The 13,911-nt window shown below is 52.3% G+C and overlaps 1 protein-coding gene across 1 annotated transcript; it reads right to left on the reverse strand.

Annotated features, from left to right (window-relative positions):
• Positions 1–8,574: 8,574 nt before the first annotated feature.
• LOC123387533 (NUT family member 2G-like) lies at positions 8,575–13,541 on the reverse strand (the record flags this gene model as incomplete). The annotated part of the gene is given in 7 exon segments (XM_045065111.1): positions 8,575–9,442; positions 9,807–9,923; positions 10,618–10,913; positions 11,369–11,508; positions 11,915–12,043; positions 12,969–13,168; positions 13,170–13,541. Coding segments are annotated over 7 exon segments (2,019 nt in total), but the record flags the coding sequence as incomplete, so codon positions are not given.
• Between the last annotated feature and the right edge of the window lie 370 nt (positions 13,542–13,911).

The raw sequence follows: 13,911 nt of genomic DNA on the forward strand, positions 1-13,911 counted from the left end.
GGTGGTATGTTTTCATATTTGAAGCATGCTGGGTAATTTGGGGTATATTGGGGGGGTATGAGAAATGTGTGTTTGTTTTTGTGTTCATGGATCATGGCAGGTGGGATAAATATGTTTATGGCACATATTTGCATTTTTCATTAGAGGATTATGAGCACATATCTGGGAGTACTTTTGTACTGATACAGTAATGAGATACGTTTATACAGGGGAGTTGGATTTTATTTGCAGGTACTGGGGGTATGGAATATGGTTTTGTGAGTATTAAGGAAATGTGGACGTTTGAAATCCTTTTTAAATTGGGTCCTGAGGGCGCCTGGGTGGCTCAGTGGGTTGAGCCGCTGCCTTCGGCTCAGGTCATGGTCCCAGGGTCCTGGGATCGAGTCCTGCATCGGGCTCTCTGCTCAGCAGGGAGCCTGCTTCCTCCTCTCTCTCTCTCTGCCTGCCTCTCTGCCTACTTGTAATCTCTGTCAAATAAATAAATAAATCTTAAAAAAAAAAAAAGATAAATTGGGACCTGAAAGGGTTTTACATGTATTAATATATGATGTGCTAGAGATGTTTCCTTGTGTTGTAGGAGTGTTTACGGGTTTGTGTTTCCATTTAGCAGCACGTGGGTGAATTATATATAAGGTTATTCATAGGATTTGGGGTTGTCAGGAATAGTCAAAGTGATTTTCTTTGGAGTATGCTCGGGTTTTTGTACACTTTTTGGAATGTCTGGGGATTGTGGTGGTAACATTGTATTCTAGAAATGTGAGGATGGTGTATAGTGTTTTGGGTAATGGCTATTTGGAGATTGGGGGAGTGGATGTGTGTTTGTGTTCATGGGTGTGTAAGGGTCATGAGTGTAGGGTACAAGGGCTGTTGGTGTTTTGAGTACATCTGAGTGTGAAGGGTGTATGTATATTCATGGCTAGTCTGTGAGTATGTATGTTTGTGGGTTTAGGGATCCACTTCTGTAACTTCTGAATGTAGTGGTTGAAGAAGTCGGTGGGGTTGCTTATATGCATGCTTTTAGTGTTTGTGGGGGTATTCTTTTATGGATTGGGTAAGTTAGGTTGATTGAGGCTGTGTGTGTATTTGGGTTCATTGGTGGCTTAGGAGGTATGTATTCTACAAAATGCGGATGTTCGGTGTGTCTATTTGGAAACAGTGTGTGTAGGTTGTGTGTGTTTTCAGAAACTGTAGAGTGTGTGCATTTTAGAGGTGTGAGATTGTGGGAGTATTTTTGGGTGGTTCATGAAACAACTGTATATGTGGTATATTTTGAGAGCCTGTCCTTTTAGGCTATTTATTGTAAGCTTGTGGGTAACATGTTAGCTGTTTGTTTGTGTGTGGGCATGTGTGTATAGAGGTGTAGGCATGGCATGTGAGTATCTGAGGTGGGTAGGATTTTTTCTGTAAAAATCTAGTCAGTAAGAAGAGGTTTATGTGTGTATTCAGGGTGCAGCTAGCAACTGTATGTGTTTAGGTGTATGGAAGACTGTACATCCCGAGATGTATCCTGGACATACGTAGTGTGTTTCTGTTTGTTCAGGGTAAGAGTTCAGGGTATTAGTTGGGGTACCAGTGGACTGTGTGCACATGTTCCTATGAAAGGGGATAAGGTGTGATGGAACTGGCTTGTAGTAGCTTGGGATAGTGAATGGTGCATATCTCTTCCTAGTTCTGTGACTGGAGGTGGAATTAGTCATGCCGAGAATATTAACACCAGGTGAATTGCTAAATGATACAGATTAATGCTTTACCACGTACCCCTAAGGAGCATCTTAGGAAGCATTCGCCAGTATTTACCACTGGTGTGTGTGGCTGTGGTGTGTGTGAAGCAAGGATATTCAGGCATTGGTGGGTATGTTTATGGAGTCTCTACATGCACTGTTTGCAGGGCATCTGTGGCTATAGTCTTTGTATGTGTGCCTGGTCATTGTGAATGACCATGTTGCTCCTAATTGGTTCATCCATTCTTTGGGGCCAAAGAATATCCCCATTAATGTTAGTGATTTGGGGCTTCTTCTTATTTAAAAAAAAATTATTTATTTGACAGACAGAGATCGCAAGTAGGCAGAAAGGCAGGCAGGCAGAGAGCGAGAGGGGAAAGCTCACTCCCTGCTGAGCAGAGAGCCGATGCAGGGCTCGATCCCAGGATCCTGGGATCATGACCTGAGCCGAAGGCAGAGGCTTTAACCCACTGAGCCACCCAGGCACCTCTTGGCTTCTCCTTATGCAGAAGGATTCAGGGATGTATGCTGTACAGTTGGATGCTCCTTCAACATTCATGTTATCTTGTGGCCCCTATTACCCCATTACCTGATTCTCACACACTAAGCCAGTACTCCTCCTGACCTTAATCATCTCAGGGTTAGACACCAGGCAACAAGAGACAACCCCTATGGCCTAAAACCCACCAGAACTGTTCAAGCCAGGCAATCCTAGACTGTTTATTCCGCCCTGCTTTGCCTTTCCTATGGACACTCCGGTAAAGGGTCTGGCTTAGGCTTCCTCCTTACTCCTGTTTCTGCCTTGTGCCCAAACCTGGTGTTTCCCTGGGACTGTACATGGTATGCTGTGCCCTCCTGTTTGGAGAAATGCAAGTAATGAATGCTGCTTTCAGTGGCATTGGTGCTCCATGTCATCATTCAGTCACCTCTATAAATTAAATGCTGGGTATGATTTTAGAACAATTTGCACAACCAGCAGCATGACTCCGTGTTCAGGAGAGGGGGCTTACCTCTGCACTGCTGTCAGCTTCCCAACTGGTATTTCCACACAGCTGGTTCTTCCCGAGAAGGCACTACCAGCTCTTGGCACAGTTGTACTTGGATGCTCCCACTTTGTGCCATGTCCTCTGTGTGCTGCCTTGGCATTCCAACTAAAATTTTTATAGCATCTTAAAGGTGGTATAGTGTAGGTCTGCAGGGGCCATAATTCCCTACTTCATGCCTTCCTCAGGAGGGTTGATCTCATCAGCCTTTTTCCTGAGACCTACAGGACTAGCTTCTGGGCTGGGGACCCCAGGGGTTACTAAAATGATGGGCTAACATCCAAGGCAGAGGATTTTCCCAAATGTGAGCAAGGGGAGTCTTCCTCCACTAGACTGTGTTGGGAATGGGTCTGATCATCTAAGCCAATAGCATTGATTCAGAAGTAGGCTACTGGTTTTTTCCATGGCTATTGAAGTATAATTGACACAGAACATTGCTTAAGATGTATGGTGTGATGCTTTGGTACACTTAGACATTGTAAAGTGATTGTTACAAGAGGATTAATTAACACCTCCATCACTTCACATCATTTTTCAATAGTTAAACCATTTAAGATCTACTTCTTAGCAATGTAATATCGTTAAACATAGTCACTGTGTTGTAAATTAGGTCCCCAGAACTTACTTGTCTTATAAATGAAAGGTTATGTCTTTGACCAACATTGTCCTGTTTTCCCGCTCTCTGGCTTCTGGCAATCACAACGATTCTGCTCGGTTTCCATGAGTTTAGCTTATTTACATTCCCTGTCTAAATGAAATCATATGGTATTTGTCTGTCTCTGACTCAGTTCGCTTAGTGTAGAGCCCTCAAAGTCTATCCATATTGTTGTAAATGGCAGAATTTCTTTCTCTTTCATGGCTGAATATTCCAGTGTGTGTGTAATTATCTGTGTATCTGTTGATGGGCACTTGGGTTGTTTACATATCTTGGCTGTTGAGAAAGCTGCAGTGAATATGAGAGCGGAGCTATCTTTTTGATGAGGTGATTTCATTTCTTTTGGAGGTAAACCCAGAAGTGGGATTGCTGGATCGTATGTTAGTGCTATTTTAAAAAATTTTTGAGGAACATTCATATTCTTCCCCATAGTGGCTGTACCAGTGTACATTACCACCAGTGGTGCACGGGCTTCCCTTTTCTCCATTTGTTATCTCTTATCTTTTTGATGATAGCCATTCTAACAGGCATGAGGTGATATCTCAGTGTGGTGTTTTTCCTCTTCCAACTTTTATTTAAATTCGAGTTATCTAACACATAATGTAATATTGGTTTCAGAAGCAGAATTTAGTGATTCATTACAGACATGTAACACCCAGGGCTCTTCATAACAAGTGTCCTCCTTAATATCCATCACTTCTCACTATGTTTTTAATTTTCATTTCACTGATGATTATTGATATTGAGCATCTTTTCATATACCTAGGAGTCATTTGCATGTCTTTAAAAAAAAAAACTGTGTGTTTAGGTCCTTTAACCATTTTTTTTTTAAGATTTTATTTATTTAATCGACAGAGAGAGATCACAAGTAGGCAGAGAGGAAGGCAGAGAGAGAGGAGGAAGCAGGCTCCCTGCTGAGCAGAGAGCCCGATGCGGGATTCGATCCCAGGATCCTGAGATCATGTCCTGAGCCGAAGGCAGCGGCTTAACCCACTGAGCCACCCAGGCGCCCACCTTTAACCATTTTTAATTGGATTATTTTCGGGGGGAGGTTTGTTACTGAGTCTTATGAATTCCTTATGTATTTGGAGTAGTAACCCTTTTCACTATAGGTTCTCTTTCCATTTAGTTGAATGTTTCTTCGCTTAAGCAGTAATGTTTAGTTTGACGTCCATTTTTTTAAAAAGATTTCATTTATTTATTTGGCAGACAGAGATCACAAGTAGGCACAGAGGCGGGCAGAGGGAGAGGGAGAAGCAGGCTCCCCGCTTGAGCAGAGAGCCCGATGCGGGGCTCGATTCCAGGACCCCGAGATCACGACCTGAGCCGAAGGCAGAGGCTTTAACCCACTGAGCCACCCAGGCGCCCCTTGTTTATGATTTTGTTGCTGGTTTTGGTGTTGTATCAAAAAGCTTGTTGCCAAAACTGATGTCAAGATGATTTTTTCCCTGTGGTTTCTTCTAGGAGTTTTGCAGTTTCAGATCTTGTGTTTAAATCTTTAATCTATTTCTAGTTGATTTTTGTGAGTGGAGTAAGGTAGGGACCCAACTTGATTCTTCTGCATGTGATTATCCAGTTTTTCCAACACTATTTATTGAAGACACTGTCCTTCCCCCAGTGAGTATTCTTGGCTCCCGTATCAAATATTCATTGACTTTGTATTCATGGGTTTATTTCTGGGATATTTACTCTGTTCTGTTAGACTGTGTGTCTTTTTTTAATGCCAGTACCGTACTGTTCTGATTCTTGTAATTTTGTTTTAAAGTTGGAAATGAGGAAGTTTGATACCCCCTGCTTTATTCTTTGTCCATATTGCATTGGCTATTTGTGGTCTTCTCTGACTTTGTACAAATTGTAGGATTTTTTCCCTATTTGTGAAAAATGCCATTGAGATTTTGATAGGGTTTGCATTGAAAATAGAATGGGGGGCACCTGGGTGGCTCAGTGGGTTGAGCCTCTGTCTTCGGCTCAGGTCATGATCTCAGGGTCCTGGGATGGAGCCCCGCATTGGGCTCTCTGCTCAGCAGGGAGCCTGCTTCCCCCTCTCTCTCTGCCTGCCTCTGTGCCTACTTGTGATCTCTGTCTGTCAAATACAGAAATAAAATGTTATTTTTTTAAAAAAAGGAAAATAGAATGGCCTTGGGTAGTGTGGATATTTTAATAATGTTAATTCTCCTGATCCATGAAAGATGGCATATCTTTCCATTTGTTTGTCTCTTCCGATTCTTTCACCAAAATCTTACTTTTTAAAAAAAGATTTTATTTATTTATTTATTTATTTATTTATTTATTTAAAGATTTTTTTTTATTTATTTATTTGACAGAGAGAAATCACAAGTAGATGGAGAGGCAGGCAGAGAGAGAGAGAGGGCGAAGCAGGCTCCCTGCTGAGCAGAGAGCCCGATGCGGGACTCGATCCCAGGACCCTGAGATCATGACCTGAGCCGAAGGCAGCAGCTTAACCCACTGAGCCACCCAGGCGCCCTAAAAAAAGATTTTATTTATTTGACAGAGATCACAAGTAGGCGGAGAGGCAGGCAGAGAGAGAGGGGGAAGTAGGCTTCCTGCTGAGCAGAAAGCTCAATCCCAGGATCCTGGGATCATGACCTGAGCCAAAGGCAGAGGCTTAACCCACTGAGCCACCCTGGTGCCTCAAAATCTTACTGTCTTAAGTGTTTAGATCTTTCTTCTCTTTAGTTAAATTTATTCCTAAGTATTTTATTGTTTTTGTTGCTATTGCAAGTGAAATTCTTTTTGATTTCTTTTTCAGATGTTTGGTTGCGAGTGTATAGAAGCATAACTGAATCTGAAATCTTGATTTTTTGTATCCTGTAACTTTACCGAATTTATCAGTACCGTTTGTTGGTGGTGTCTTTAGGATTATCTGTATTTAAGATCGTATCATCTACAAACATAGTTTTACTTCTTCCTTCTGATTTGCGTGCCTTTTATTTCTCATTTTGCTTGATCACTCTGGCTAGGATTTCTAATACTTTATTGAATAGAACTGGGGAGAGTAGACATTCTTGTCTTGATCTTGGAGGAAACCTTTCGGGATTCACCATTGAGTACAAAGTTAGCCATGGGCTTGTCATAAATGGCCTTTATTCCCAATGTGGTTTTTAAAAATTTTTTATTTTTTATAAACCTATATTTTTATCCCCAGGGGTACACGTCTGTGAATCGCCAGGTTTACACACTTCACAGCACTCACCTTAGCACATACCCTCCCCAATGTCCATAACCCCACCCCCCTCTCCCAACCCTCCTCCCCCCAGCAACCCTCAGTTTGTTTTGTGAGATTACGAGTCACTTATGGTTTGTCTCCCTCCCAATCCCATCTTGTTTCATTGATTCTTCTCCTACCCCCTTAACCCCCCACGTAGCCTCTCCACTTCCTCATATCAGGGAGATCATATGATAGTTGTCTTTCTCCGATTGACTTATTTCACTAAGCATGATACCCTCTAGTTCCATCCACGTTGTCGCAAATGGCAAGATTTCATTTCTTTTGATGGCTGCATAGTATTCCATTGTGTATATATACCACCTCTTCTTGATCCATTCATCTGTGGACGGACATCTAGGTTCTTTCCAGAGTTTGGCTATTGTAGACATTGCTGCTATAAACATTCGGATGCACGTGCCCCTTCGGATCACTACAGTTGTATCTTTAGGGTACATACCCAGTAGTGCAATTGCTGGGTCATAGGGTAGTTCTATTTTGCACATTTTTAGGAACCTCCATGCTGTTTTCCAGAGTGGTTGCACCAGCTTGCATTCCCACCAAGAGCGTAGGAGGGTTCCCCTTTCTCCGCATCCTCGCCAGCATCTGTCATTTCCTGACTTGTTGATTTTAGCCATTCTGACTGGTGTAAGGTGATATCTCATTGTGGTTTTGATTTGTATTTCCCTGATGCCGAGTGATACGGAGCACTTTTTCATGTGTCTGTTGGCCATCTGGATGTCTTTGCAGAAATGTCTGTTCATGTCTTCTGCCCATTTCTTGATTGGATTATTTGTTCTTTGGGTGTTGAGTTTGCTAAGTTCTTTATAGATTTTGGACACTAGCCCTTTATCTGATATGTCGTTTGCAAATATCTTCTCCCATTGTGTCAGTTGTCTTTTGGTTTTGTTAACGGTTTCCTTTGCCGTGCTAAAGCTTTTGATCTTGATGAAATCCCAGTAGTTCATTTTTGCCCTTGCTTCTGTGGTCTTTGGCGATGTTCCTAGGAAGATGTTTCTGCGGCTGCGGTTGAAGAGGTTGCCGCCTGTGTTCTCAAGGATTTTGATGGATTCCTTTCTCACACTGAGGTCCTTTATCCATTTTGAGTCTATTTTCCTGTGTGGTGTAAGGAAATGGTCCAATTTCATTTTTCTGCATGTGGCTGTCCAATTTTCCCAACACCATGTATTGAAGAGGCTGTCTTTTTTCCATTCAACATTCTTTCCTGCTTTGTCAAAGGTTAGTTGACCATAGAGTTGAGGGTCTATTTATGGGCTCTCCATTCTGTTCCATCGATCTGTCCAGAAATCCCGCCACGGGACTTGCCGCCTGCGCCACCGCTGTGGTTCCTGTGTGCACACCGTGGCCAGTGCCCCCACCCACCCTCATCCGTGCCCCATGTCCATCCTCACTGGAATTGGGCGGATCTCCCACTGGCCCTCCCAGCTCGGTGATCCCGATGGCACCGGAAGACACTCCTGCTACCACGAGCCCGAGGCCCAGAGCCCATCTCCTCAGGCCCCGCACAGGGAGCCCTGCAGGAGCTGAGGACCCCCCGCCCAGTCGGACCCGTGGCAGAAGCTTCGGGGAGGCAGAGGGAGCTCCGGAAGATGGGGCTGTCTGCGGACTTCATTCTCAAAAACGGTCGTGGTGCAGAGGGCTCCCCATCCCTGGACGTTCAGGGATCCGGATGGTGACGGGAGCCCCAGGAAGCCCCTCAGGCTCTTCCATCCCGTGGGATGGGGAGCCCACACGCCGGTGGCAGCCGACACGCCAGTAGGAAGAAGTGGCCCAGAGCGTTAACGGAAAACTTAACTTTATTCCCCATTTACACAAGGTGCCTCAATGGGCTACAGCCACCCCACCCCCACAGTCATGGCCTGCCTCCCTCCCTCCCTCCCTCCCTCCTTCTCCCCCTCCCCCCCCCCCCCTCCCTCCCACAGCCAGGATCAGCACCAGGTTGAGAAGGACCCCCTAGGCTCCTTGGGGGGCCGCGGGGAGTGCCGGCCCTGGAGCGCAGGCCCACTTCTCCCTACTGGCTGCAGTGACGCTTCCTTCTCCTCCCTGTGACCAAGGAGTCACGCCTTCTCTTTGCAGGCTGTGAGGGGTGAACCAGCCCCACAGCCAAGGCTGGCCTCCCAGACACCCTGAGGTTGGCCCCAGGCAGGGGCATCTTTGCCACAGAGGCAGGACCCTCACACAGAGCCCGCTTCCTGGACTTTGTAGCTGGGGCGGTGGCCGGACCGAGGCCTGTTCTCTGAGGAGAGGGGGCCCGTGGAGCCCCCTGCGGCCCCCAACCGCCAGGGCTGGGGATGACTGAGGCAGGAGCGGGACTCTGGGAGAGCCTCCAGGGCAGCAGCCTGTGCTGAGAGGCCAGGAGGAAGGCCAGGCTGGGGAGCTCCTCCTCGTCCTCACTGGACCCATCCACCAGCCCTCGAGTGTCCCTAGCAGGAGGGGCCTCTCTGAGAAGCGGGGCATCTCTGGGGCCCGGTCCAGGGGCGGCACACCTTTGCCCCTCTGGAGGGGCGGGGACCCGTCGGGCCCTGGGTGCAGGGGCCTCCTGTCGTCCGGGACAGAGAGCAAAGGCTCCGGGCCCCGACAATTGTTTCTGTGCTCGGCCATGCCTCTGAAGGTCTTGGCCGTCGGTGTCTGCTGGGCAGGCTTTGTCGCTGACCCCCAGCCCCATCCCGGGACCGGTCTCGTGCTCAGCACTGGGGCCCGACCGGGCCGCGCAGAGACGTGGCGGTGCCTGCACACCCTCCTCCGTATTCAAGGCCGCCAGTCTTTTCTCCACCAGCTGAGGAAAGAGGGGACAGTGACTGGCCAGCATAGGCCAGTGAGACGGGGGCATGGGACGGTGGCACCGGGGGAGGCAGGGAGGGTGACCCACGAGGCTGTGGCTCTGCTGACATCCCCCTAGTCCCTCCCTCCCTCCCGTCCCAGGCTGCCCATCTTCCATTCCCATTCTCTGCTCTGTGCCCCCCCCGACGCTGGCCTCCCCAGTGCTGTGATTCACAAGAAGCAAAGGGGGACAGAGTCATGTGGGTCTCTGTTTTGGGTCCCCTCCTCGGGCTCACCTGGGACCCCACTCCCTCCCCCTGCATCGCCTGGGTCCCCTGCATCCCGCAGCTTGCCTGGAGCCCGTCCTTCCCCGGGCTCACCTCTGCGGGGCTGAGCCCTTCCTCCTGCTCCAGTTTCTCAGCCAGGGCCAGGAGGTCCAGCTGTGGTTCCGAGGACAACAATTCCGCCAGGAAGCTGGGGTGGATGACTGCCTCCACCTGGGACAGAGGAAAGAGGCTGGGGCCAGACTTGGCAGGGAGCCCCCTGTGAGCCAGGAGGGTCGGCAGGAAATGCGGAAAAGTGAAGACACACCCATCCTTCTCCAGACGGTGGGAGAAGTTTTCACGATACAGTCACTGGCCTCTCTCTCTCTCTCTCTCTCTCTCACACACACACACAGACATGCATGTGTGCAGACACACACACATTCACACATGTGTGTACACAGAGAGACAAAACCTGGACATGCACACAGACACACACCCCCCCAAAACATACGTGCACTCTCAGACACCAAAGGACATACCCCTAGGCCGACACACACGTGAGCGGACACACAGGACCACATGCAGACATACACAAAGACATCCACACAAGGCACAAATGCACACGCACAGGCCTCTATGCGCACACGCATGGGTATGCACATGCACAAACACACACGAACACACAAACACGATGCTTGGGCATGTGGGCACACACGTCCACGTGTGTACGCACGCCTGCGCGCACAGCAGTATACACACATGCCTGCACGCACGTGGCAAGTACACAAGGATGCACGCACACATGCGCACACAGCCCAGGAACAAGGAAAGCGCTTAATGCCAAAGGCCTGGGCTCAGCCCCGAACTGGGCGTTGGAGTGCCAGTCCCTGGAATCTTCCAGACACCAGGCTGCGGGCCAGCGCACCTTGGTGATGAAGTCTTCCTGGGAACACAGCTCGTCAATGTAGCTCAGGAGACCCGGGTCCGGGGAGGTCGCGGCCTCGTCCTGCTGTGGCTCCTTTCCGTCCTCTCCCCATTCACCTGCCGGGCCCCCCGGGGCTGAGCGGCCAGGCCCCAGCAGCCCCTCCATGATGTCCACGTACTCTCTCACAGCCTCTGGAGGGATCTCCTTGGGCGCCTTGGTCTGCCGGCGCCGCGGGGGTCGGTGTGGCTGCAGGCGGGAGGGCTGGGCCCTGGAACCCGCCTTCCTGGGAACGCACGCTGAGGCAGAGCGAGAAGGAGGGAGGAGGCGTGAGCGGCTCGGGCAGAGCATCGGGAGGGCAGGGTTAGGGGGACACTGATGTCCCTGGGGGCTGGGTCAGGGCCACCGGAAGCTATGGGCACCGTGGGACTGGCAGAGCGGGGAGGAGGAGTGTCTCACAGCCAGCCACGTGAGCAAGGGCGGACCCCCTGATCCTCCAGGGGTCTCCCCACGGCCCACTCCCCACAGCCCCACTCCCCACTTGGTGCCAGGTCCTCTGACAGGCGTGGGGCGAGGAGTCAAGAAATTCACCAGGTCAATACCCGTCCTGACAAAGGGCAGCTGAGACCCCCGGCTGATCTGGTCAAACGACCAATGTCCCCTTGTGGGAGCAGACACGACCCAGGGACAGAGGCCTTTCCCTGGCCCCCACAGCCATTGGCCACCCGCGGTCATGGGGATGTGGGGGCCTTACCTGGCTGCGGGCCCGCTCCCGCGGCTGGGGGCCCCCGCCGTTCAGGCTTCGGGGGCGCTGGGGGAGGCAGGCCCTGGGCCACCTTCACCCACTGTAACTTCCGCATCTGCATCTCCTCCTCCATCTCGAATTCCATGAACCTGGGGGTGAGGAGTCCCAGGCCGCACTGAGGAGGGGGCCCAGCCCTGGAGCCAGCAGGGCCAGCAGCAGCAGGTCGAGGGACCGGGAGAGGCGGGGCCTTGGAGGGACGGCCGTGGCCCCGGCCACCAAGGAGGAGGCAGGCGGGCTGTCCGGCGCATCGCCTCCACCACCCCCCCCTCAGGGAGTTGAGTCGGAGGGAGTCCGACCCCAGGCGAGGAGGCCTCAGGATCCCCAACCCCGTCCTGAGACCTTCTGGCGGAGCTAGGGGTGGGTCCAGAGCAAGGGAAGGTGGAACCGCCAGGGAGGTGGGGAGGGTGGCCCACTGGGACAAGCGAGCATCAGCATAGCCAGACCCTGCCCCCGGCCCACTCGCCCAAGAGCCCCGGGCCAGAGAACCTGACTTACTTTCCCGCCATCTCGTAGTAGATCAAGCGGTCAAAGTTGCTTTTGCTCTGCCACTCCTGCACGGCCCGCCGCACTCCCTCTTCCAGCGTCATCTTGGGCTTCAGGCGCGCCAGGGTCCGTAGCACCGGGCTGTGCTGTAAGGCGTCGGGGTCAGGGGCCGGCTGCAGTCCGGTCACCCCCAGCCTTCCTCCCCGGATCCTCTGGAGCCCGTGTCCCCCACCCAGCATGAACGAGTGCTGGCAGGTGACAGGGGGTGTCGGGGTGTGCAAATCACCTTCTTCACCACCACCACGGTCACCGCCTCCCACCACACCAGCCCTGGGCTCCGGGCACCAGGCTGACTGTCCACTGACAGGAGCAGGGACGGGGTGGCCTGGGAAGTCAGTCCTTCTGGACTCTGCCTCTTGTAATAATACTCGCGGACATCAAGGTGCCCAGCAATGAGTCCAGCCTGGAAATGGCAGGAAATGCCATCACCCCGTGTTCAGGAGGGACCTCAGATGCCAAGGCCAGGCCTGCCCGGTCAGAGCTCCGCAGGAAGGATCCCCCACCCTCACCCCTACACCACCTCTGCTCCCTCCCCTCCAGTTCTGAGGGATCCTCTGGGACAGCGAGGGTGGGGCCCGCACAGGACCTCTGCTGGCCCTGCAAGTCCCAAGTCTCCTCTGCTGGGCTGGTCCCCTGGCCGTGAGATGCCCCAGGCCCGGGTTGCATGGAGACAGGATGACCAAGAGTGCGGCACCCAAACCACAGCCGCTCCTCTGACACCCGGACCCTATCTGCCTGTGAGTCCCCAGCGACTGTCACCGTGATGTCTCTGCAAGGTACAGGTTGGCTGGACAACCCCCCCCCCCCCCCCCCCCCCCACCACACACACACACCGCCCCAGTGTTAGTTGAGATGCGTGACTGAAAGGTGTCCTGGACCGGAAAGTGCCTTCCTAGAGCAGGGTCCCGGCCCCTGACCTTCCTCCCAGCGGCCCTAGATCACCGCCCTGTGTGCGCGCCCCAAGGTGGGCCTGCGTGAGGGCTGAGGGAGAGCCGAGGCCACTCACATGAGAAAGCAGGAGAGAGCTTCTGCGTCGGGGCTGTGCGGGAGGTGCCTCCGGGCCAGCGACTTGAAGCGCTGCCAGCGCCTGAAGTTCTCGTAAACACTCTTGGGGTTACAGGAGTCCTGGGGCGAGGCCGTGGTCCGGCTCCTGGAAGCTCCGTGAGGCTGTGGCCTGGCGTTGACTGACTGGGGGCACGACGGTGGTCAGCTGCGCGACTGGGGGCTGAGCCGGAGGTGGAAGGCTTGGGGCCAAGCCTCCCTTGCCGGCCTGGGAGCCCCCACGGGCCGAGGCAGGCATGCTGGTCTCCACCGCAGAGGCTGTCACGAAGATGGGTGCGGGACACGCAGCACCCCCACCGAGGGCCCCTGGAGCACTCCAGCTGAGGGGGGCCGGAGTGAGGACGATGGTCTGAGTCTGGGGGGTCACGGAGCACCCCTGTTCTGACCTGACCTGCACAGTGACATTGCAGGTCCCAGTCCCATTGGGGCCAAGGCCAGCCTCTCCTGCCACCAGCGGAGTCCTGGAGAAAGCTGGCAGCACCAGGGGGGGCCACCAGGAGGGAATGGCTGGGTCAGAGGGGGGGCGGCGGGTGCTGCCCCCAGAGTGGCCGGTGGGGGGGCGCCGGCAGTGGGTGGGGGGAAGGGCCGTGCCATGAAAGCAGACAGGGAGGCTCCCGGGTCCGTGGCCACATGGCGTCCCAGCACTGCAGATGCTGTGGACAGAAGGAAAGGGCCGGATGGGGTCAGAGAATCCGCAGCCGGGAGGGAGGACCCGGGACACCCTTAGTCCCCGGGAGCAGAGCAGTGAATCCCGTGGCTTCGCGTGAGGGGGCATCACAGCAAAAGGTGCAGTTTGCCAGTGTCCCAGAGTCCTTTTCCATGCTCTGGCCTCCCGCAGGGACCTCCCGCCCCCGCCCCTCCCAGCACGTCATCCTGTCTGCCCAGCA

This window comes from Mustela putorius, unplaced genomic scaffold (assembly GCF_011764305.1).
Source record: "Mustela putorius furo isolate JIRA1106 unplaced genomic scaffold, ASM1176430v1.1 tig00003854_pilon_pilon_pilon, whole genome shotgun sequence".
NCBI lineage: Eukaryota > Metazoa > Chordata > Mammalia > Carnivora > Mustelidae > Mustela > Mustela putorius.